The sequence below is a fragment of the Prosopis cineraria genome, unplaced genomic scaffold (genome assembly GCF_029017545.1).
Source record: "Prosopis cineraria cultivar Desert tree isolate PC_DT_omini unplaced genomic scaffold, ASM2901754v1 PC10, whole genome shotgun sequence".
Classification (NCBI taxonomy): Eukaryota; Viridiplantae; Streptophyta; class Magnoliopsida; order Fabales; family Fabaceae; genus Prosopis; species Prosopis cineraria.
The window spans coordinates 3,649,876-3,676,284 of record NW_026555341.1 but is presented as its reverse complement, the minus strand read 5'-3'; the positions used below and the strand labels follow the sequence as shown (position 1 = coordinate 3,676,284).

At 31.7% G+C, this 26,409-nt stretch overlaps 3 protein-coding genes across 3 annotated transcripts; 2 read left to right on the top strand and 1 right to left on the bottom strand.

The window, feature by feature from the left end:
- Positions 1-2,128: 2,128 nt before the first annotated feature.
- LOC129284479 (uncharacterized) lies at positions 2,129-3,772 on the top strand. Its single transcript, XM_054919973.1, has one exon. The coding sequence runs from the start codon at positions 2,543-2,545 to the stop codon at positions 3,563-3,565; it is 1,023 nt and encodes a 340-aa protein (XP_054775948.1). The 5' UTR covers positions 2,129-2,542; the 3' UTR covers positions 3,566-3,772.
- Positions 3,773-16,068: 12,296 nt separating this feature from the next.
- Positions 16,069-19,343, top strand: LOC129323109 (probable protein phosphatase 2C 78). Its single transcript, XM_054969676.1, is given in 5 exon segments — positions 16,069-16,615; positions 16,823-17,160; positions 17,162-17,185; positions 18,418-18,654; positions 18,809-19,343. Coding segments are annotated over 5 exon segments (1,116 nt in total). The 5' UTR covers positions 16,069-16,359; the 3' UTR covers positions 19,070-19,343.
- A 3,920-nt stretch (positions 19,344-23,263) lies between these two features.
- On the bottom strand, positions 23,264-25,263 carry LOC129321991 (uncharacterized). The gene has a single exon (XM_054968018.1). The coding sequence runs from the start codon at positions 25,261-25,263 to the stop codon at positions 23,524-23,526; it is 1,740 nt and encodes a 579-aa protein (XP_054823993.1). The 3' UTR covers positions 23,264-23,523.
- Between the last annotated feature and the right edge of the window lie 1,146 nt (positions 25,264-26,409).

Sequence of the window (26,409 nt, the reverse complement as noted above, 5' to 3'; positions counted from 1 at the left end):
TACAACTTATACTGTAACAATTTATAAAATGATGCACAACATGTGCTTATTCACAACTTCCATCTCTCATTTCATTTTCAAAATACCTAATAATATTTCTTCATGTCATTATTTCTCCAAAAATATTTTATCAATTTATTTAATTCTTATTTGTCAATTAACACTAAAAAAAACATAAACTTACAATATTATCAAGTTGCACCTCTTATTTCTTCATGTCAATTTTACTTCAAAATTATTTTATCATGTCATTAAGATCATATAAGTCAATAAATAAATTTTCCTACCATGTCTTTGTGATTAAGTTAATTTAACATATATAGATATCTTGTTTATTCTTTGAATTTATTGATGCAGTTATTTTCATAGTATTTTATTTTCCTAAAAGTATTATACATGTATGGATCAGATAAATTACTAATGAAAAAATATTTGTACTTTACAATTAAAGGACAATTTGAATTATAAGGATTTCATGCTCAATGTAAATCAGAAATGTTTTATAGGACTGGATATAGAACGCTAGTTGCTAACGATAGTTTTATTAGCCTTTGACGTGCCATGGCATACTTAGAGCTAGTAGGGTACACGTGTGACGGCCAACACACATGAAACAGAGAATGTAATTTTGTGGATATAATTCATGCCTGTTATTCGTGAGTTTTATACTTGCACCTTTTTTTTTTGTAGCTTCTAGCCAAGCTGAATGCTACTTATCTTTGTGAATTATGTGTTCATGCCTGTTATTCATTCTACTTAAGTTCTAACAAAAAACACATTTTTCAAGTTATATTTTCACTCTTAAGAATTTGTTTTTATAATTCTTTTAAAATATATGTTCTAATTTAGTGGTTGCCCTTCTCTATTGTCTCTTTTCCATTTTTGTTACTTAATTACCCAAGATAAATTGCACTATTATTTTCTAATATCATTGATAAATATATTAGTCACTTATTTCTTATTTTATATGTTCATGATTGTCATTTTTTTTATTATTATTATTATTTAGAGACGTTATTTACTGAAAAAATTTTTGATATTCAGATAATAAAAATTGACTTGTTTTCAGTAGACCTCATGAGACTCTTTGAGACAAGAAGTATTTTGTTGCTCTAATTAACTTGTGAAATAATGTAAATATTTAAGCATTTTATTTTTGTTTTAGAGTCGCTCCATGAATCATATAAGCAAGATTCTTGTTTAAAGTATTTTGATTTGAACATATTTATATACTATATTAGAGTAGAACTTCAAATGCTACTTGAATATTCTTTTTGGCTTGTTGTATAGATTTCGGGAAGTTCAACTTATAAAAGAGACTTTGTCGAAATTTCTACAGCAAGCTTGTATATTTTGTTCATATTAACGATTGCTTAATATATATTATGATTGTATTGTAAAATTGTAATTAATATGTTAGATGTGTTCAAGGTTTAGATTTATAGAATGTGAGTTTTTTTGTATTTCAATTGATCACACTTTGAAAGCTCGGGGTGTGACATCATGTTAATAGAAGTTCCAATATTTATATTGATCATTTAGCTAAGTTGTCTCATAATTTAAATACTCCCTCTAGTTCTATTTATAAGGCAAAGGGAGAATTTTTTTTGGTCCTATTATAAGTCACATTATTAAATTTTCTCATAAATTTTCTTTTTTACCAACCATTAATTGTTGGAGAGAAAAAATATATTATTGAAATATGTATATTTAATAGGGATAAAGTTGAAAACTTATTAAATTTTAAAATAGAGTTAATGAATTTTAAAGCTTTCCTTGATATTAATAAAATATGTTAAAAGTGACTAATAAATAAGATTAAAAGAGTATTAATTTTTGTACATTTGATTATCCCCATTTCTTTCCCAAGAGGTGGTAGATGATGCAAGCAATGAATTTAGATATTTGTTTTTGTTGTAATCTATTTGATTATGAATGCATTCCTTCCGTTGGGGCAGAAAAAAAGGAGAACACTTGGCTTTAAAAACAAAAAACAACAAAACAAAACACTTTTTTTTTTTGTTTACACATCAAATATCTTAAGCAAATCATCTTTTAAGTTCAACAATGGCCTAGACTAATTCGGATTCGCCCATGGTCAAGCACCTCAGAGGATGGGAGAGCTAGCCAGAGGATATTTTTTCATACCCAAGTAGAGATGGAACCCCTGACACTTGGTTAAGGGAGAATGAACCCTTATCACTCAACCACATGCCCCTGGTTAAAACAAAACACTTTGGCAGAATGCTGCCGGCTCCAAAGGCACAGTTTTGCCTTCTGTTCGTCAGGACACTGTGGTTGGGTGGCCAGCACTGTGTTCTATTTTCTTATTCTCACGTTTGGCACCACTGCTCTTTATATCCCGCTGGTCTCTCCCTGTGACTGTGTCTACTACATTAGCCTTACCCTGTCTAGTTTCTTTTGTTTGGCCAGACACATCCCCTATCCTTCCATCTTCATCCCACTCACTCTCATTCATGTTCCCTCCTTCCTCTGTCTCCCACTACTTTTCAAACAGAGCTCGTGCCTTTAATTTTCTGAGATGGCAACACACTGTGCCCAAGGAAAAAGAGAGGCTTCAAGCCATGTTCAAGTCCAAGCAAACGAGGCGGGAGCCTTGTCATCACTCTGTGACCTTCCCGTGAATTTGATCAAACAAGATGAACGGTCCAGAAAAGCAAATTCCCAGGTCCTTAATGAAGAATTCGATTTCCGCCTACGTTGGGGTCCCTTTTGCAAGGAACCAGAAATGTGTGCTGCAGATGAAGTTTTCTTTCAAGGCCAAATTCTCCCCTCACAGCTCAACGGCCAGAAATTCAACCGCCACAAATCAAGGTCCCTCGACTTCCTTGACCATGTTTCTCTGAGTGAGTCCAGGAGCAACAGCAGCAGAAGCAGCAGTTTTAAAAGTCAGAATTCATCAAATAGCACTAGCTCCACGACCATTCTGACCCCAAGAGTTTCGGAGTCCAGAGTCAAAAACCGATTTCACACTTGCCCAAGTCCCAAACCTCAGTTAAGAGTGCCAATTCCGAGACAAGCAAGTTTCGGTAATTTGGGTCGAAAATCGTCAACGTGGGACTTCTTCCGTCTAGGTGTGGTTCCCGTGCCTGAGATAGAATTGCAAGACCTTAAAGTTCGCGGTACCAAAAACACTGTCTCTCGCAATGGCAGCACTAGTAATAGTAGAAGCAATAGTGGCACCACTAAAAGTGGCAAAATGAGTACAAGTACTCATTATAGGGGTAAGAGCAGCAATCATGGTTTGAAGCAGTTTCTGGATAAAGGCGGTGGTTTTTTGAGTGGGTGTAAGTGTTCGGTTGAAACGGTGCCATTGGACACTGTCATTATCATCAATAGTCGCACTAAAAGCGCAAGAGAGACAGAAAGTGCAACGCGTGCCATGAAAGAAAAAGTAGCGATCGAGTTCGAGAATGAGAAGCAGAGAGAAAAGAAGGGAAAGAAGACTGTGTCGTCACATCGTCGTCGAACATTTGAATGGCTAAAGGAGCTTTCGCATGCGAGCTATCCTGATGAGGAGGCGGCTTTGCTATTGAACTCGTGAATGCGTTAGTGCATGGGATCGCGTGCCTGTGACCTATTTAGTTCAGGTTATGGTTGATGCCTTTGTTTTGCTTCTGTATTTGGATTGGTTTACAAATCCTATATTTTATATATTTTACTGGTGTAGTGTTGGCTGATATTTGCTAACAGAGGTTAAGGAAAAGTCTCGCTTTCTCGCGAGAATGAAGTAATTATCTAACTTCGTCGGTTTACCCTCCTTTTCTGCTGGGGAGCGTTTGAGCAGGGCCTAATTTAATATTGATTGTTATTGAAATTTTTTGATTTAGATATCGAATGTGAGATATGTGGCGCTGATGAGTGATGAGGATAAACTGATAAGCACCGTCGTAAGTGGCCCGAGTCGGCATGTCATCATCATGATTAAGTTGTGGATTTTGATGCTTTTCTAAGTGGTTGGCGTTGAGGGTTAAAGGAAAAAAAAAAAAAAAGCTGTAGAAAGCATGCAATCCCCCCCTTTTTATTTATACGTTATTTACAACATGTTTTAAGAATGAAAAAAATAAAATTTATTAATTTGATATAAATAATTGATAAGTTTTTAACTTTACTCCATTTAAAAAAATAAAAAGTAAACATACATGCTTTAAATTAAAGTATTTTCTCTTATCAGCATTTAGTATGACTAAAATGAGAAATTTATTGTAAAAAATTAATAAAAAAACTTATAAATAGAGCTAAAAAGATTCTCATTCCTCTACCTTGTAAATACTATCAAAACGAGTATAGTAAAAAAGGTGGTTTGACTTTTTATTAAAATTTAAATAAAAATTCAAATAAACCAATGAGTATAATAAAAAAAGGCTTATAGCCAGTTTGGTTGGATGCAGTGCAACGGAATTACCTGTAATTCTGATGCATTATATGATTTCAGCTGTTTGGTTAGCACTAAGTAATATAAAGGGGATTATATCATACACTGTAAAGAGGATTACATCAATAAACCTATGTAATACCCATTACAACCACATTTTATATTAAAATACCTTTCCTCATATAACATACCAAACAAACACATGTAATGTTCATTACATTACATTCTATTCCCTAACATTACATTACATTACATTCCCTCCGATTCTTTGAACCAAACGGACTATTAATGAAATTTAAAATTATTCTAAAGCTGTGTTTGATTTGAGGAGAGAAAAGGAGAGGAAGGGATGAAGAAAGAGGAGAGGTTTTAATAAACTTTTGTTTGGTTTAGAAAGAGAGGGGAGGGAAATAAAAATAAAGTTAATAATTTTATTCCTATCAAATTTAACTTAATTTTTATTTTTTACTTTGAAAACTATTATATTATAATTTATTAATTTTTTATTTTAAGAATATAAAATTATATTAATAAAAAAATTTGAAGAAAAAATACATTAATATTATATTTTAACAATGAATCTAATGAAATATATTAAAATTTCATACATTAAAAATTATATATTAATTTTTGTAAGGTGATAAAATTTATTATATTATAAGAAAGAAAGAGAGAGGGATAATACATAATTTTTTAATATCAAAGATAGTTCAAAATTTTTAAAATAAATTTTAATTATTTTCTCTCTTCTCTCCCCTCTAAAAAATCTCAAATTGAAGGAGAAGGCTCTCTCTTCTAATTTTTTAAACAAACAAGGGGCTCCCTTCCTCTCTCTTTATTAGACACTAAACAAATAAAGAAAGGACAGCAACTTTCCTACTCTCTCCTCCAGAAACTTTCAACCAAACATACCTAATGACCTAAAAGTTTTGTTTGCAATTATATTTTTGGATGAAATGACCCCCTTCCAAAAATCTACTAACATGTTTGACTCTATGATCTCTTCTTCTTCCTATCTTTTTTTTCACCCTTCTATCTCTCTCTTCCTTTGCCCCTTCCTTCTTCTTCTTTCCTTTTCTCCCTTTAACCAGAATTATCGTCTTCAAAGTTTTGGGATGTGATGTATTCACTGTGTAATGTCACCCTCATATGTTTATACTTTAAAATTTAATTTTCTATTATTTATTTTTAATATTATAGTTTATGTTTTTAAAAAATGTGAAATATTATAATTAAAATTTTAAATTTTAAAAAAATTTTAAAAAATAAAAAAATAATAGAGGGCTTATAAGCTAGGTCTTGAGCCCTTTGAATAAATGCCAGACTTCAAAAATTAGATAATTTTTGAAAAACTGGGCTTAAGGACGAAGCCTATTGGGCTAAGCTTACCTATTTCCCACCTTTATATATGATATGACAATGTTTATTTATTAATAATATAATATCCATCTATATGGCACACCTAAACATTGGCGCAACTCTAACATTTTTACAAACATAAATTTTGTAAATAACAACATGCTTTTCTTGAAATAATAAGAGCGATAAGAGCATTTATATTAGATTCTAATTGCATTTACATTTTGATGTTTCTATTAGTCAGGTCATTCTCTCATTTTTGTTTTCCTCTGACAACTAGTATAAGGTTCCCTCTCCCCTTTATAAAGAGCATCTTAAATTAGAACTTAAATCATTACACTAACTATGGTTAATCAAAGACTAACTTAAAAGGATTATCCAATATGAAATTAACCTAAATAAATTCTTAACATATATTTTCACAAACGATTCAAAATAAAGGGATCTCAAGTCTTAAAAATATTTTAAAAACTCATATCATTCAATTAGACATATGCGAAAGCATGATAAAAGAAACACATTAACATGGAAGAAAAGTTTCCCCCTTTATTTTCTCTCTATGCCTTACTCCACAATACATATCTACATATTTACAATATAACACTTGGCTACTCAAACTCTTCCACAACTGGCAGTGGGAGGTCAAGGTCTCAATCACATATATCACAATGACTATTACTTAGTCATCATACTCTGTATATTATCTATTCATCAATAACTCATCATATGCATAAATTTTTCTTTTCATTCACATATAATTAATATCAACTATTCACCTTTGAACATAAAAAACACAAGAGAAAACCATAACAATATTTAGATTCTCAAATTAAGCAGATAATAATTATTTTTATTTGTACAAATATTTTGACCCATTAATATAATACAATCATCAAACCACATTTTCAAGAGCTTAAAATACATTTTCACCTAATACAAAACCCATAATGTAAGTGGATCAAGAATATATGATCCTCGTTTGCAATATTATAAACTAAATACACTTATCAAAATAAAAAGAAAGGCCTACAAGAGTGATTATTATCACTTGGCCTAACGCTCCTTTCCTCTGTTCTTTCCATATGAGCTAGCTCCTATAATATGTTAACAGAAAGGGGTGAGTACAACCACTCAATAATGAATGTACATATAAGTTATACAAATGCATGATCATTAATCATAAATGCAAGTGGCTAATAAATATATCAAGGTGACCATGTAAATAACAATATTAATAATACGTTAATCACATTGATATCTAACTCATGGAAGTAATCCTAAAAATAAAATCAAGTACAAAGTTTGCACAAATGGCCACATATACATTATTCATATAATTACTACATGTTCTTATTTTCACAATTATAATTATATTTTCAATATAGTCATCAATCACTCAAATGAAATAATAATAATATGCATGATCAATTTTTTTCTTATATTATCTTCTATTTCCTCTAATAAGAAATTCGTAGGCCAACAATTGAAAGGGATCATCCATGTGGTGAAACTACCTAAGGCTTTAATCATATCGTGAGAGGCTACTGGGCTAAGATTACCTTATTCACTTATGAACACAATTTTTTCAAATCACACACTATGGGGTATCATACCCAAAACTAACTCTACCCAAAACTCCAAATAGGCCAGTAGGGTCAAGTTCCTTAATAGAAAAAATACTACAGTACCTTACAAGGTAAGTAGTAACTATAACCCCTAGAATTATTGATTAACAGCCAAGTACCATATGGACTTTGCATAACTGCTAACTTCTTCGCTACGAAGAACTCTCGCCATATGATCATACTCATGAGAAAATGCATTTCAGAAACTTATATATATATAATTCATAATTATCCCACATGCTCATCAATTTTTTTGCTCAATAAGTATCAAGAATCATCATTTTTCAATCATGCATCTTGTATCAATTTTATATTATTACATAAACCACATCAGTGTCATATAAAACTCAATACGCTCATATACAATTTATCACTATGCATAATCCACAATTTATAATCAAGAGTGTGCACATCATCATTAGCCATCAATCTCGTTACTCACATTAAGTCACAATTAACTAGGTCACAAATTATAGGGTCTCAACAAAGCCACATGCATTACAAACAATCATTTAAAATTTAGATATATATATATATATATATTCTTTTGTTTCACTAACATAATTAATTAATTAATATAAAAATGCATAAAATAAATTTTTCTCGATTACCTCAACCTTTGAGAGGTCAAAGGTTACCCCTCAAGTTACAATACTTTCAAAGCTTGAATGGTGTCAAAAAAAATTAATTTACAATTGATCATATTTCAATGTGTTAATAATATTATTAACATAATTTTCACTCACACTCTAATGTCTAAGTATTTATTTTATTTCATTTCATTTTTTAAGACCTTACTTTTAGTTTCTTGAGTCTTAAAATTTAATTTCATGTATTTGAACCTATCTACTTAGTTCAATAGCCTCCTTTACAATAATTTATTGAAGTTTGGCTAAAAACATCATTCAAATAATTTTCTAATATCAAAATTTTCCTTTTTATTCCAAAAATTTGCACATAAAAATACTCAAAAATTACAAACTTGATCTCAAGCCCAGAATTATTATTCTATAGCTATAATAATTTATTTTTTATCTCAAATAATCATCTAAATATCAATAAATTAATATATATTTTTAAATTTAATTAAAAATCTACCCACAAAGATCTAGGGATAAACTCAAAGACTTTAAATTTCAATCTTATCAATAAAATAATACTTTAAATATTTATTACACTATCAACAATCTCAATAACTAGATTTACTCATAAAAAATTTATCCCTCTTTTAAATATTAAGTTTTTTTAAAATCTCAAAATCTACAATCTCACAAGAAAAAATGACTAAAAAAATATTTAGAACACTCATTTAATATTAAAATACTTAAAATCTCATTTAAAGTATTTTATTATAGAGTTTCACCTTCTAAATTAACTCCAGTCGTGGCGTTGCTTACTCTCTGTGCGTAAATGCAAAAATCAAAAAGATAAAGAAAAATGAAAAGCCAAAAGCTTTATTGACTTTTTTTTAAAAAACAGTGTGGGTCCTAATATCCCACTACTTTTTTGTTCCTTTTTTTTTAACTATATATATAATATCAAACTCACACATATGCCCCTGCATTGCTGTTCCTATCTCTTCATTTCTTTCTTTTATATTTTATAATCATTTTCCTCCTTCTTCTTTCTTTTCTTCTATTTTATATATGTACACAAACACAACGAACACACAACACAAACATACCAATGTCTTTCCCATCTATTTCTCTTCCTTTTCTTTTCTTTATTTCATATCTCTTTTCTCTTTTAATAATAATAATAATAATAATAATAATTTTATTTTTTTAAAAAATATAACTTATAATTTAAATTTATGCTAAATTAAATTCAATAATAATTTTCTAACTAAAATTATTTATATTTAAATATTTCTCTAAAATTATTCATTTATCCTTGATTAATTTAATTAATCTTAGGTTAAATTTTGAGACGTTATACTCTTTACTCATCTTGTTCTATATTTTAGTTGACACGTCACTTGAGTTTGTCAATTTCTTGTACAGTGTATTCTTCTTCAATAATTCTTTCCCAAGCTCATGCCATCTCAAAAAAGGATAGATCATTTTTGGATGTTTCTCATTGACCACTTTATACAATCTTACAAATTAGCAATGCAATTAATGTAGACAACTATTAAATCATGTAAAATAATTATTCAAATTTTACCAACTGCAAGTTCATATAATAACAATAAAAGATTCACATATTGACAAGTTCTGGTTGAAATATTTACAAGTAAATATCAATATATAGAATCTCAACTTTTATTTTTCACAACTAAACATTTAATTTGAACAAGACAACGTTCATGTTTTCACAATACATGATCCAATATTTTTGATAATGGATAGATTATGAATTCCCTAATTCACACGTGAACATCCAACATGAACAACTAAACCATCATGGTTTCACAACAAATAGTCCACTATCAACTTAGAGCTCATCAAACAAAGATTATATTAGTATTCAAGTCAAGTTATATCAACAATCAAATTATAAATGTGGAGTCCAAAGAGAACAATTTCACCATCATACGCACACACATATATTTAATACAGTTGAAAATCTATATTAACAAGACAACCTTCATGTTTTACAACACTACATTATAGTTTTCTCAACACAAAATCCATCTAGGCTCTTAGGTATATCTAGATCCAAAGAATTCACCATGTATAAAATGCAAATTGGAGATTTAGCATGAATCAATGTATTCAACATGATGTAGGGTTTCTTCAATCCATTCGCACTTTTTTTATTTTGGTTTATTCAACCTAAATTCAAAAAGCGAATCGTGAGACAATGGGAACAATGCTTACTGTGAAGCAACTTTTTGAATCCAATCATTTGACTCTATTCCTTCTATGTATGTGTACCTTCGATGTCTAAAAGATTTCAATAATCGAATTTTTCAAACTCTACTCTAGCAATCCCATGACTATGGCGAAAGTTCAAGGATATAATAAATACACTAGATCCTAAAGCTTTGAAGATGATGACAGTGACTAAAGGGAGAGAAAGAAGAGTAAGGAAGAAGAAGGAAGAGTGAGAAATAAGAGAGAAAGAACAAGAGGTCAGATAATTAAAGATGTCAATAGATTTTGAGAGGAGCAAATAGGTCATTTCACCTAAAAATAAAATTGCAAATGAGGCCTTTCAGGTCCTCAGAATAATTTCTTATTCTATTGCATCTTCTCTGTAATTTTGTTGCTTTTGGGACCTGGAGTGCAATTCTCCCTTCTTCATTACTTTTTTTTTTGGGGCAATTTTTCTTTATTTCTGTTACTTTTAGCTTTGGGCCACAGATCAGCCTCCGTAGTAATTTAATTGGCACTTATATCATTTAAGCCCATGGTATGCCAACGTTTAATAGGCCCGACTACCTTTTCCCAATTTTTGGGTAGTGCATACTACTGCAATTTTTTTAAGAGAAAAATTTATATACTTATATTTATATAATTAATATATTTATTTTTAATTGAATTAAAATATAAAGTTTCTATAGAGATTGTTTATCCTATCATAAATTTTTATTATTAATGTTATAAACACATTAAAACTTATTTATTATAATTTGATTGTATATCAATATATTTAATATTAAATATATAAAACCAAGTATGTATTCCCTCTATTAAAAAATATAAAAAAATTTTAATTAAATCTCATCCCTTAATAAAGTAGTTACTTACTTTTAAACTAACTCTATCTTTTTATATTTATTTTTATTAAATATCTTACAATAAATTTAAAGTCATTATCAATAAGAGCACTCTTGAAAAAAAAGGTAATGATTACATCTTGAAAGATTAAAAATATTTTATATTTTAAATATTTAATTCTTTAAAAAATATCTTATATTTTTAAATTAAAGGAGTAAGTCTTGCCCTTTTTTTAATAAAAGACTTTAGGAGTTTTAAATAAGGGTCTTAAATGAACCAATAAGACAACTTGGAACAACTTGCGGGATCAAATTTTTTTACACGTATTTCTCATGAAAGTTTAAAAATAATGATGGCACATTTTATAATGAACCTTGCTTACTATAAATTTCATTTTATATTTATATTGAATTTTTTTTTGACACAATTATCCATTATTAAGGGACCAAACCAGATATTGAATATTGATCATCCTATTGTCCTATCTAATTGTCATCCTTCGTCCTTCATCTTTCATCACACATTTCTTTTCTTTTTTCTTTTGGGTCGAATTACAAGAGGCAAGCAAAACGCTTGAGAAGTTCAGAAAATTAACACAACAAACTACCTAATAAAGAAACGCAGAAACAGGAGGAGAGAATTCAGAGGGTACCTTGGAAACCTGCTGCAATAAAGTTGTACAATATACTTCTGCAGTATCCAGAACCATCACGCTATCGCCTATATCATGGGCATTCCTAACGATATTTTTTAAAATTAAATTGAATATTAATTAAATTGATGATGTAATAATTAAATTAAAAAATTATATATATAATAATTTAAATATAAAAGATGAATATAAAATTACTATTTAATTTAAAAAAATTAAATATTTTAAATTTATCATGACTTAATAAACTATATGATATAGTATAACATTAAATGATTAAAAAATTAATTATTTTTAAAAAAATTAATAAAAATTATTTTTTTTAAATAAAAAAATTAAATTTAATTTCTGACTTGATTTAGGTTTTCAGCACGATCACAAGTTCAAAACGATCCAACCTAATTAAATGTTTAAAATAATTTTCTCATATCAATTGAATTGGAATCCGGATCGATTGGTCGCTCCGGTTTTGAAATCACTTATTCCTAACCAGTTTGGTCAGCTACCTGTATCGCGTCATCACGTTACCCAACATTAACGGTGGGCAGTCGGCGCATCTCATGATAACGGGATTCGTTCGAAATTTAGGAAATCATATAAACATCCACTAAGAAAAAAATTCTGTCCATTAGCATATAAATCTTATCTGTTGATTTCTTTTGCTGTTACTCCTTCTGCTATCTATTTTATTCTAAAAAGATTTTTTCCCCTTATACATGAGCACTTAATAAAGTATTAGTCATATTTTTTTTCAATACTACTCTTATTTAAATTTATCAACCATAAAAAGAGAAAATATAATGCAAGCTTGAAAGTTTTGTATTTAAATATAAGTAAAATTAAAAATTTATTTCATTTTAAAATAAATTTAATGACTTGATAATCTCTTCTTAATTTTAATAGAATAGTTAGAGTTATTTTATAATAGAGACAAAAAAAATCATGTTATACTTCTATCATTTTTGGGACAAAAGTGATCCCTTTTTCTAAATGTTAATGAATAATACCACCCTTTCTGATAAAAAATAAAAGACATCTTTTTATGTTGGATATTTAACATATAATATATTTTTCAACCATAAAAAAAGAAAATATAATGCGAACTTGAAAGTTTTGTATTAAATATAAGTAAAATTAAAAATTTATTTTATTTTAAAATAAATTTAATGACTTAACAATCTCTTCTTAATTTTGATAGGATAGTTAGAGTTATTTTATAATAGAGACAAAAAATCATGTTATACTTCTATCATTTTTGGGACAAAAGTGATCCCTTTTTCTAAATGTTAATGAATAATACCACCCTTTCTGATAAAAAATAAAAGACATCTTTTTATGTTGGATATTTAACATATAATATATTTTTAGTTTTTTCATGTATAATTAATGAGTTTTTTTATCAAAAATACTTTTAGTAAATAAAGTATTCAATCATTTATTTTTAAATGAAATACTTTATTAAATATGAGCAGGCATGTAAAAATAATATCAATTTAAACTTTAAAGATAATTAATTAATGATTTATTTAAAACGTAATTCAGTTAAAAATATTTTATATTTTTAAAGGAGGAGCACCTATGATTTAATTTTCAAATATGAGATATTTTCTAAAAATATCATATTTTAATACCTAAGATTTTACAAACTTATCCGTTTACTTAAAATGTGATTGGGAATACATTGAAGTTATCTTTTCCTTATTAACATGGTTCATTTTTTTGTGCGCCAAATAAAAGCAAAGTTGAATTATTATTTTTTTGGAATTTTAACCATCTAACTACTTTGTTTTTCGATATATTTGCTGCGTGTTTTTGCTAACTTACAGTACAATCCAAATAAGTTTCAAGAGTCATGAACACATGAGATAAGACAGGCCTTAAATTTCGAGGACTTAATGGCTTGACTATTAAACCGCGCTCGATGTACATCATTTGACCATTTACTTTTGAGAAGACTTCCGTAGTGGCTTTTGTTCGTCTCAATATCAATGGCCTTTGATCCACGTCACCCTTGGGCCTTGTTTGGCAAAGAAGCGAAGATTGGGTAATCTTACGTTTTTGATTTTTGGTATGGAGGCGTGAGCCTTTCAATCCCAATGTCGATTCCACTGTATATAAAAGTACCCAATACCATCTCGTCCTCAGCATAACCCTTAAGGCTCAGAGTGATTGGGCATGAAAAACCTTTGAGCGGACACGAGCGTCATTCGACTTGCGATGAATCTTGCAAGGTCGTGCTGAATTATTACAGATATTTTGCATGCAAACTCTAAATTACTCAAGCACAATGGTCTCAGGGGAATGATTATAAAATGAGCTCAAACTAGCAATAAGGAGGCCAGACAATTACCATAAGAAATAATAGCTCACACAAAGAAAAAAAAAATATCTCTTTTTTTGAGTTATTTACCTTGTATTTCATAATTAGACTTGGATATATTTTCAATTCATAAATTGTAATCACTATAACTTTGTACCTTATTTTTTCACTAATAAAAAACACATTTTACATTAATTTCTTTGCATCTTTTCATTTTGGTGAACTAAGATAAAGGAGTTCAAAAATTTTATAATTATCTTTGAAGCCTCATGTCTATGGCATTAAAGGTGTTCAAAACTGATGACACCAAACCAAATCAATATAAATTGATCAAAATTGATTATAAATAAGGTTTAATTTTTTTTTTGACAAAATTGATTGGTTTGGTTTAATTTAAGTTTTTGTTTTTGAAACTTGAATTAAACCAAACCAAGCTTCAATATATTTATTATAGGAAAAATTAATCTTTTAGTCCTCCAACTTTTAATTCACTTGTAACTCAGTCCCTTAACTATGACTCGCTGTGACTCAGTCCCTCAGCTATGACTCGCCTATAACTCAGTCCCTCAACTTTTAAATCACTTACAATTTAGTCCCTCAACTTTGTTAATTTTTTTTTTCATGTTAGTTTAGATCTCAAATTAATGAGTAAGAGGAGGATATTTTAAAATAATATATGAACATTTTTTTATCCCTCTTATTTGATAAAATTTTTTTTAAAAATTAAAAATAAGGACCAAATTATAGGTGATTCAAAAGTTGAGGGACTGAGTCGCAATGAGTTATAGTTGAGGGACTGAGTTGCAGCGAGTTATAGTTGAGGAACTGAGTTACAAGTGAGTTAAAAGTTGGGGGATTAAAAGATTAATTTTTCCTTTATTATATATATATTTGTTTAATTTTTTTTCTCTTTCCTAAATTTATTATCTATAAATTGATAGTTAAAAATATGTTATAATTAGTTAAATATTGTCTATAATTTTTATAATTTTTTTAAGGACACTTGTTTATAATTAATTAAATATTGTCTACAATTAGAAAAAATACTATTATATATATTTCGCAACAAAAGGTTATTGTTATTAGTATTTGTCTGCAAACTAGAGAAACTAACTTTGCTTCATATTTTTTGGCAAAAATTAATGCTCAAATGTCATTGTAAATTCATAATAAACATACTTTGATTGAGTGCCACTGAACTAAAATTATAGAATTCAAAAGATGCATGCAGTTTCATCAATTTTTAATACTTAATGATTTGAAAACGCTCATATATAATCACTTTGTTATTAGTATTTTTACATTGTTAAAAATATTTAGAGAAAAATAAAATTCTTATCAATTATCAAATAACTATATAAATGTACTCGACAAGAAAAACAACACACTCGCAGTAAGTGAAGGTTGTTAAAAAAAGAAAAAAAAATGAATAAATACAATTAAACTTGATTCAAAGTTTGACCAACCAGAACCAAATTAAAAACAAAACCAAACTAAAATGATTTTGCAACAAACCAATTAGGTCTTAACCATGAGTGAACCGATCAATTTGATTTGATTTTTGCCTAAAACTGAATTAAATCGAATTTGTGAACACCCTTACCTGATATACTTGGTTTTGTTGTTTAAATACAACACTCAACTTGTGAAGAAAAATGAGTTTGACAAGATTGTTAATCTAGTTGAGATTGAGTTCGATTAGAGTTTGAGATTGAATTTTTGAAAAGATTCCTCCACATTTGGTCCAGAACAAGATGGATTTTAGTTTGAGGTTATGTTTTTGTTTGTTAATGATAAGGGCCGCTGTAGACTTTTGATAATTTACAATTGATTATAAAATAAAATCATTAAAAGTATTTTATTTAAATATTATTTTATACTAAATATATTTTTAAAATTTTAATTTCAATTTTAATCCATTAAAATTCATACCTTACCTTGGAACCAAACAAGGTGTTGGAATTGCAAATGTACATGGAGAAAGACGGAGCCATTTGAAGTCAAGGTCCGTCCTCTTAATTTTCTCCACAAAAATATTCTCCAAGGTCCCAGTCCCACCCCTCCTCCACTCTCGTCTTAGTCTTGGTCTCTCGCCCTGTTACTACTTGCTACAGCGTTCTTCCCTTTTTTCCCCCCTTACGCGGTACTCACACGTCCCCTTCTTTCGTTTTTCTCCGTTAAGAATTTCTTTACCATTCACCAACAAATCTTCCTCTTTTTTATCAACCGTGGACCTCAACCAGCGCTTTTTCTCATACACTTGCTGAACCTTGAACCATCCTATTCAGAGACACGGGGAAAAGTCTTGATTTCAGTACACATTCACAACGATTGAGAGAAAGATGCTGGAATTCTGCCGAAGGCCACTAGAGACATGCTTTGGTGGAGGAGGCAACGACGAGCTTCTCTGGCATAAGGACTTGAAACCCCACGCTTTAGGCGACTATTCAATTGCTATAGTTCAAGCTAACTCGTTTCTGGAAGACCAAGGTCAAGTGCTTACCTCTCCTTCTGCAACTTATGTCGGGATATATGACGGACACGGCGGGCCTGAAGCTTCCCGTTTTATCACCAGCCATCTCTTCGCCTTTCTCCAAAGTAAGCAGTTTCAGAATTGATGTCTTCAAACAAACTATTCTTTTTTTTATCCTTTTCGTATTCTGGGATCCCATAAATTGCAGCGATACCCTGCTTCATTGGAAAAGGGCCTTCAATAGGTTGAAATGCTTACAATTTGTTATCGATAATTAGCTAACGGGTCGTTGTTGTTTTAACATCATGTTGATCGTTCTTCGGCATTTACAGAGTTTACTTCTGAAGAAGGTGGGTTATCGGAGGACGTGATAAAGAAAGCCGTTAATGCAACGGAAGAGGGATTCTTACAGCTGGTGAAGCAATCATGGACTAGTCAGCCACAGATTGCTTCGGTGGGTTCATGTTGTCTTGTGGGGGTGATTTCAAACGACGTTCTTTATGTTGCCAACGTTGGGGATTCTAGGGCAGTTCTGGGAAGGAAAGTTAATTGTTCTGTCGTGGCAGAGCGTTTGTCCACTGATCATAATGTTGCAGTGGAAGATGTTAGAAAGGAAGTTATGGCACTTCACCCCGATGATGCGCACATTGTGGTTTACGTTCAGGGAGTTTTGGAGAATCAAGGGCATTATTCAGGTACTTGCTGGCTTTCGGCTTTCTTTTTCTCACTTCTCTTTCTTGGGTGCTCTGTTCAATTTCCTCGAATAATAAAGACCTGAAAACATGCAAATTTCTCTAAACATTGCACTCTTTCAATGCTCCCCCCCCCTAATGATTATTGTTTGCAATTTGGGCGCCGATTCAAATATTTGATTGAAATCTTCTCAATGGTTAACATCTGTGTGGTTGGATTTATTTACCTATCTATGGCAACAAATTTTTAGATTGCTATTTGAGTGAAACTGAAGTTTCATAAAATTAAACTAAGCTGTTTCCTTCTGTCATTAGGGAGTTATAGTTCAATATGCATTCACCTACTGGATCTTACATCTAGTGTGATATGTATGGTTTTGATAACTAAGGAACACGGTTTTTTTTTTTTTTTTTTGGATTTTTCATCCCTAAACTAGCTCACCTGAAGCCCAAGTGCGAAAGTACTACCGATGAGACAAATTGCCAAAACGCAATACACAGCATGTTGTTCTAACTTACATTCACCATGAATCATGTTACATGTTCCAATCTTCTGCAACATTATGCTTGCGGCTTGTCAGGGGATCAGTGACAAACCATTCATGAAGGTTCTTGTTTATAGTTGATCCCAAATTCCTTTTTTAAAAGCTCATTTCTTGTAGGATGATTTTACGTAAAGCTTCTGATTGATTTTTGCGTGACCATGCTGTTCAATAAGGAATTGCCTTTTGGAAGAATATACTCCTACAAAAATTCTTCTCCTAGATTATCTCAGAAAATGTAAACAAGAATCCTCATATTGTCTTTTTTTTTTTTTGAAAAAAAAAACCCCTCATCTTGTGAATGTTTGGTTATTAAACAAGTGGTCTGGAATTTACATCATTCCATTTATGGGGAATGGCTACACGATTCCATGTGATTTGTCAGTAAGCATGACCATTGTCTATGGAAGGTAATAAATCCTCCGAAGCTGCATGTGAACTCCTTGAAGTCATCTCATATTTCATGCGATGACAGTTGTATATATGGAAGATTTGGTATCTTTTTTGTATTCCTGTATCATTGAGTGACTTTCAAAGAATTCATATTTTAGTCGAAATTATCAGAAAGCGAAACCTAGTCACGTTAATGGTAACCTTCTCTTTAGATCATTGATGAAAATTTTATTAAACTGAGGATGGTACAGAGTCCAAGGATAAGCCATAATATTCACGACTATTTTATTTACCTTTTAGGTGTCAAGATCAATTGGAGATGTTTATCTAAAGAGACCTGAGTTTAATAGGGATCCTCTGTTCCAACAATTTGGATACCTTGTGCCTTTAAAGAGACCTGTAATGACAGCTGAACCATCAATATTGACCCGAAAATTGAAGCCAGACGACATGTTCTTGATATTTGCATCTGACGGGCTTTGGGAGTATTTGACCGATGAAGCTGCGGTTGACATCATCTTCAAAAGTCCAAGACTGGTAAGTAGTACTATTCCATTCACCTTAACGGCTTAACCGCTTGCATAAACCTTGCAGACAAATGTTCTACTTCTGATGGAAAACCATTACTAGCTCTCTGCTAGATCAGAGAGTTAATGATAACATGTTAAGGGATGTTGAAATTCTATTGTAGGGAATAGCGAAGCGATTGGTGAGAGCTGCACTGGAAGAGGCTGCAAAGAAAAAGGGAATGAGATATAAGGATTTAACTAGAGTTGAGAAAGGTGCTAGGCGCCAATTTCATGATGATATTACAGTGATCGTCGTATACTTGGATCACTCACAGGACTCTCTGAGTGGGATGTCGAAACGTCATGGTGTCTGTGACAGCACTAGTGCTCCTGTTGATATCTTCTCTCTAAATGCGGAAGAAGATGATCTCCAAGTTGAATGAACCTTTGGCACTTGTGTCTTTGCCACCTGTACATAACAATTGTCCACATGAAGGACTAGGTATCAGTAGCTGGAGAAACATTAATTGAGAACAGACAAGCGGAAGAGGCTGTGCACATGATATGCATGCTGTGTCTGATTAGCCAATCCCCAACTTAAATCCCTTGTGTGTGTGTGTGTGTGTGTGTGTGTGTGTTTTTTTTTTTTTTTTTTGAATTTCACGTTGGATAAAACAAGATTAATCAATCAATTTATGAACTTATGATTCCATCTTCCCCATGAGTTCAATAGTCCCTGCATGAATTAGCATATGGATAACGTAGCATGTACAAGCATGAAAAAATTATTTGAAAGTACCAAGTTCAGAAATCATTTATTCATAAAAAATAGATTTAAGTATTTAATAATCAGATTATAAAAATTTACAATTATCTAGTTAAACATTTAATGCCTTAGAAATAAGCAGTTTCCAAGTTTGATTTGTTGTAAATCTTATACTTCTTCCGTCTCAAATATAAAATATTTTTTTAAAGTCTCGTATTTCAATATATAAGGTATTTTACGAAATAGTGAAAATTAATAATTTGCTTTTAACGTGAGACAAGTAATTTAAATATATGTGTATCTGTGTGTGTGTATATTTCATTTGCTAAAGATCTTAGCTTGGGTCAATGTCCTAGATTAATTAAACAATCATCTAATAAATTCAATTACCTTGCAATACTCTCCCATCATTATTAACTTCAATTCACTTTTTAAATTAAAATTCGGATGTTATAGGCTACATTGTGTGTAGTGGGTTAATGTGTGATGTGCAAGTAGTATCAACGGCAATATCATTCTTTAATGCAGGAAGCCAGCTTAACTCTATACAGCAATGTCAGTCCACTAAAAAAAAAAAAAAACAGAAAAGAGAAAAGGCAATATAAAACCATAGAACTTCCTTATTATATAGAGACGGAGTAATGAACCCATTTGGGTAATTCAGTTAATGTGAACCAACAAATCCAGAAGCAATTAGTACATGAATAATAAACCCTACTTTAAAAAAGCGAGCTTCGCTCCACAGCCCCTCTTGTTTTATGTATATCTTTAACTTATTGATTGAACCTGAGACTCGCACCTGGCTAGTTTAACATGACGAGTAGTGGAAACTTTTCTCTCGTCTGGTTTTCTACAGTAACAGCGACATGATTGATGCATTGATTAAGCTCTCAAAGCAGGCATGTTTAAAAGCTTTTCTCTAATCTTTCATTGTTATTTTTTTCTATTAAGCACACTGCGTTACTATTATTAGATTATATATAGTTTCTATTATTGTTTCGAGTATATATGTATATATATATATATTTTTTTTTTTGCATCGTTCATTTCATTGTCGTTGAACTAGTTGGCTAAAAAAACCTAATATTTTCTGACAGTGTTGCATGGTTCTTTGAAATTAAAGTCTAAACAAGTAAGATATTGCATCCAAGAAAGGCAGTATGATCCTCTCATTTTGAGCTAATATTTCATTTGTTACAGTTTTTTTTTTTTGATAGCTTACCGATTCACCAAGCTTTGCATCAACTACATCCGGATCTGACCTGCGTCGCGCACTGGCATGATGGCTGAGTCTCCCATCAAAATTTTTAACATACACAAGGCTCGAATTCGAGACCTTGCTTAAGCGAATTGAGCCTTACCACTCAAACCAACTCCCGTTGGTTCATTTGTTACAATTATGGATGAACAAAGAAAAATTCATGAGCCCGACTTGATAAACCACCCATTTAAACTCATTTGTACAAGGATTTGGGCTTGAAAAAATAGTATTTTTTTTTAGAGAAATCGAACTTTAAAACCCAATCTTAATCAGCTGTGAAAAAATGGATTAGGATGATCATTTTAGGCCCATTTGCTTTTTATCCCTAAATTTTTTTAATTTTTAAATTAAATTTAAACTTTAGAATCTATGTTTATATTTTAATATAATAATTATTTATTATTTATTTTTAATTTTGGAACATTAAAACTTGTATTTTAAAGAATATGAAATATTATAATTATAATTTTAAATTTTTAAAAATTCAAAATAATAAAAAGGGACTTCTAGGCTAAGCCTTGAGCCATTTGATTAAAAATGAAGCTTTATAAAATGATAATTTTGAATAATTGAATTTATGAGTTTGAGTTCTCAAGGGCAAGTCCATATAAATTAAGTTGCCCGTTTTTCATATCTATTTGGACACGATTTGAAGTACTTTTTTTTTTTTTAAATTTTCAAACAATCTTAAGAGCAATTTTCAGTATATTATTATTGAAATTTCTCACAAGTTTCTCTTGATTCACTATTACCATGTCTTTTGAAGGGATAGCATGAGCACACCGGTATTTGGGAACAACTATTCAAGGTGGTGTTTCAATTTGGTGGTAGGTTTAAAACCAGCAAAAGTGTGTGTTGAGGCTGTGAATTCGATGATGTTTATGAATGATGATAATGGGTGTTATTGGGTAGGTTGGGGTGGGGGGTTTACTCCGGCCAAGAGCATATGCTCATGACATGTCATGATGGCTACAGTCATCGACAAATGCACAAATTACCCCTCTATCCCGACTCACTTAAGACTTCATATAAACACTGCATTTTTTTTATAGAAAGTCCTGATGAGATAAATACCACGGCAGTACTAGATGCACTTAGATAGAAGCTCTTGACAAATGCCTATTGATCCAGTGAGTCCCTAATTTATAAGAGCTTGCGAAGCTACATCATGTTGAGAGGGGCATGACATGTATGGGGTAAATGTTTTCATATTTTGTAGTTTACTCATACTTTTTATATTTTACACCTCTTATTTTAATATTTTAAATTTTAAACTCATTTCAATCTTACATTTAGTCTAAATTTAAAATTTTATTTTTAACTCAAAACTTAGTAAATATTAACTCATAATTTCATTATACTTAAATACTAATATTATTTATTAATTCTTTAAAAAATAAAAAAAGATAATTTAACTAAATTAGCCCCACTTCATCCTTATCATGAGAATATTAGTTAGTGACTAGTCAGAAAAAAGAAACAAAGAATGAAGATTCAATATTTAAGAGTAAACTTATTGAATACCTTTCATTAATTCATTTTTACATTTGTAAGTCTGTAATTAAAAGTTAAATTAAAAAACAAATATAAAAAAAGAAAGAAAAAAAGAAAAATAGTGAATTTTGACAAGACAAAAAACAGTTTTTTTTTTTTTAATACCAAGGTCTTGGCTCACCTCTTGACTCAAGACCCAGGTGCCACTACTATTCGATGGTATGCTTCTCTTTTATTTTTCTTCATGGCTGGATAATATTTAAAAGTATATATATATTTATATCAGCTGCACAACAATTGATCTGTGAATCTGGAGAGGGGAGATATATTTATCGCAACAACAATTTCGACCACCCTTACGCGGCCTTAATTTAAACGATTAAAGAGAGGAGAGAAGGGGGGAGAGGAGCAAAAATTAAAAAACAATTGATGAAATTCACTTAAATATTTTATAATTAAAATATTAAAAAAAATTTAAAACAGGCTCCATTAATAGAGAAAATAAATGAAAAAAACAGTAAGGTAATAAATTTAAAAATCTTAACAGTTGAGGGATAAAATTGATCACAAGTTAAATTTAGAGTTATTTATGATCTTTCATATATATTTTAGGAATAAAATTAACCTTTAACTCATTAAAAAAAATGTGAGGCCCACTAGTAATATCTTATAATAAAAAAAATTAAAAAATTTATACGTGAGATTCACATAACAATAAGTTTACGCTATGATAACAAAGCAATGATTTTTTGATGTTGAGGAATATAAATGACACATAATTAAGTTTAGAATCATTTGTAACCCTTTGTGTATATTTTAAAAATATTTTTGATCCTTAATCCTAATATTTATACCTTCAATGGCACGGGTTATAGTGCTTATAGAAGAAACTTTTAGTTGACAAGCATGCATTCTAAAAAGGGTGTCCCATTTTTCACGGCTTATAACTAATTTATAACAATCCATTCTTCATATATTAAAAACAATTGTGGAGAAGTAAGTGCTTACTTGTAATGAAGATTTAAAAAAAAAATAAGGTAGATTTAAGCTTCAGCCTTTTTGATCCCGTGCCAGACAATGCAGTCTTATAATATATTACATTTTCATCCATTACTTGTCTGCTATGGTCCAGCACGTCTTCTTTTTCCATACTTCTATCCTGATGAAATCTTCTTCTACAATATTGATCATACATCGAAAGCAATTAAGCAAACAAACCGCATTGAAACAATAGTCCACTGGGTAATTTCCCTCACGGAACTCGTTATTGTCTTATTTTGCTTCTGAGTTTTTGACATACGGTCACAAGTCGCAACCCAGATGAACTCTGAGAAATAAAAAACACTTACATCTGTTGACGTCCTAGAAATCACCTTTCACTGTTTTTCCTCGCTCTGTTCTTCGCTTTTGCCATACCTCTCTGACTCAGCTGACGCAAAGAGCCACAAGGCATTCATGTGCTTGTTCACCATACGTGCCGCACAGTATGGAATTCTGAATCCCTTTGTCTGCTGTGACTTGAAGCGGCTGTTGATTAACATTAGACAATCCATCAAGCTCTCTCTAGTAACCCCTTTCATGTTATAAGCTTGTGATCTTCTCCACAAACTCTTCCTGTGAGGACACGCTTCACTTGATAGGCATACAGCTCGAGTTGTATCGCTTAGAGCGGCATCTGCATCTCTTAGCAACAAATGACACTGTGCTCTGTTGCTATGAAGCACGATTCTTTCTCTCCACGTTTTCAGTGGGCAAAAACCCGAAGCTTCTGAGTACTTCGTCATAGCCTTTTCTATGTCCCCTGACCAAAGTATGCTGTTCCCTTCTTTCTTCAACACACCCGCCAAAACCTCTTTCTCTCTGATCTCTTCTTCATTCGTCGGACTCTCTCTCTTCACTCTGTCTACCTTTAAATCCCATAATTCTTTTAACGCTCTCTCAGCTTTTTCTTCCTTCAGACTCATTTTACAATACCTGATTTTGTGGTAATCTTGCAAGAGAGTCTGCGTGATTGCTTGTCCTACTTTTATCTTTCCTTCAATGCTCCTGAGTTCAACTAAATCAACAAGAACTGGAGCTGCAGTATCTATTACTTTATATCTCGTGAGAGGGTCGTTAAGAAGTTGCAAAAGACTTTCAATAGCCAAGTATTGCCGATCGTCCGAGGATCTCGAGACATTACAAAGGCTGTCTACTACTTCTTGAGACTCTGCTATGCTTTCTGTTCCTACTTTGGTGCGACACAGCGTTCGCGCAAGTCCTATTCCAGCAGGTGATCCAGGGTTTCCCATTCCACCCCACATTCCACATAAAACCTTTAAGAATTGCTCCTTGCAGATTAATCTGAGAGATCTTTCTTTACGTGCAAAGCAGTCTGAGACACACAGGGACCAGCATTGAAGCTGATTCGCCCAATCCTCTGCTTTTCTGCTCTCTAATTCCATGCCTCCAAGCCCTCTTGTTAGCAAATTCCTATGATACTTCAATCTACGTGTCTCCTTCAAGCTAAGAAATTTATCATACACCTCGTTCAAACAAGTAGAAGCTATGTCAATGGCCGCCTCCACGATTTTTGCCTCGTGTTCAGCAAGTGCTTCAAAAGTTTCTTCGTGTTTGGCCAAATGACCCACTGCTCGAAGTGCGACTCTCTGTTCAAACCGACTAATCTTACCTTCGAGGAGATCCATTAGTGGCCGAACAACGTGGGACTTGACAGCTTTATGAGCAAACGTGGCCTTGTTCATGGCATAGGAACCAATGATATGCGCTGCACAATAGGGGATGTAAGCGTTTTGATATCTAAGTAGCCAATCTTTGTCGCTGACCCCTTTCTCGATTAGTGTGGCCATGCATCGAAAGATGCCAAGGGAAGGAAATTCTGGGTCATTCGGTTGAGTCATAGCGATTTTCCAAAGCCCGCTTAACGCCAATACATGTTCTTGGTCGTCTTCAAGAGGCATTTGCTTGAAGAAGCAAAACATTTTAGCTCTTCTGAGAGAAGAATCTGTGTCGGACATGATACAGAAGAAACAAGAACTATTCATGCAAGTCTGCTTAGAGGGTAGAAATTTGTGATTTGTCTCCAAGGTTGAGTTTTTTGGGAGTTGAAACTCCATGGCTGATTGAAATAGCTCAAATAAGACAAAAACTTACGGTGTTGTCGGGAGAGATGCACTATAAGTTGAGTGTAGAAGATGGCGTATATATGAATTACCCATGAGACACGCACTCAGCAGGCAACTCTGCAATACATGGGAGGCATGATTGCCTCGAGCAATAGATCCCAACTCGAAGAAAGGTTGAATGGGATTCTCAATATCCAAGATTCACTGAACTCGTTTGTTTTTAAACCAAACGGAAGTGAAAGATGTAATGAGAGACAAGGTAAAGCCGTGCATGTACTTAAAAAATTACAGGGGCTGATTGCTGATATCTATGAAAGGAAACGCGCTTCAAAAACTAGGCCAAGTGAACCTCGTATATTTAATGGAACCTCCTGTCCACGCAAATGGTTGCTATGCTAGCTTCTGCGGCAGCAATGGCTGAACCAATCTTTTTTGACTTAGAATGGATGGTCGAATCAGCTCCTACTGTAGCCAGTTATTTCGAAATTAGTTCAAAGAAAATTATAAAAGTAAAAAAACTTAGACTTGGAAAAAGGAGGAGGAAGATATCGAAGCAAACAAGTTAGTTAATCATGGTGCTCTTCTCTTGGATCTCTTTGGAATCAAGTATCCGACTTCAGTCTGGTCCCCTCAGTAACAAGCCAATCAAATAAATGGCTTTGGATTCAAACTCCTTTGGTGACTGGTGAGTGTATGATGGAGTCATTCAGTTTCCAACTCAAAAAGTAACCAATCTAGAGAATATAATACATGAGCAAGTGCAAGTGGGATGGTCTCAAGAAAATTCGGCTTCCTCGAGCATGATCAAATATTAAATGCCTAGGTTAGTGCCCAGTGGTTTCAATTTAAAATTGTGTTCCTTAATTTGAATACTGCCTGAAATAAACCTCAATCCTCCTGCATTGACTCCATGCATCATGCTAGCATTGCTTCTGTGGCTCCCAATATAGGCCGTATCCATTGGGCTCGAGATGTTTTTTATGGAAACAGTAGAAGTTTGGGCCTCCAACTCCACAAAGTTCCAATTATGCTCACGCATGAAGGCCATTATTTTGTCCCCCAAGTTTCAATTTGGGCCTACAGCTCCACGGATACGAGAATTATTGTAGGGCCTGAAGCCCGTAGTGTTCTGGTAGC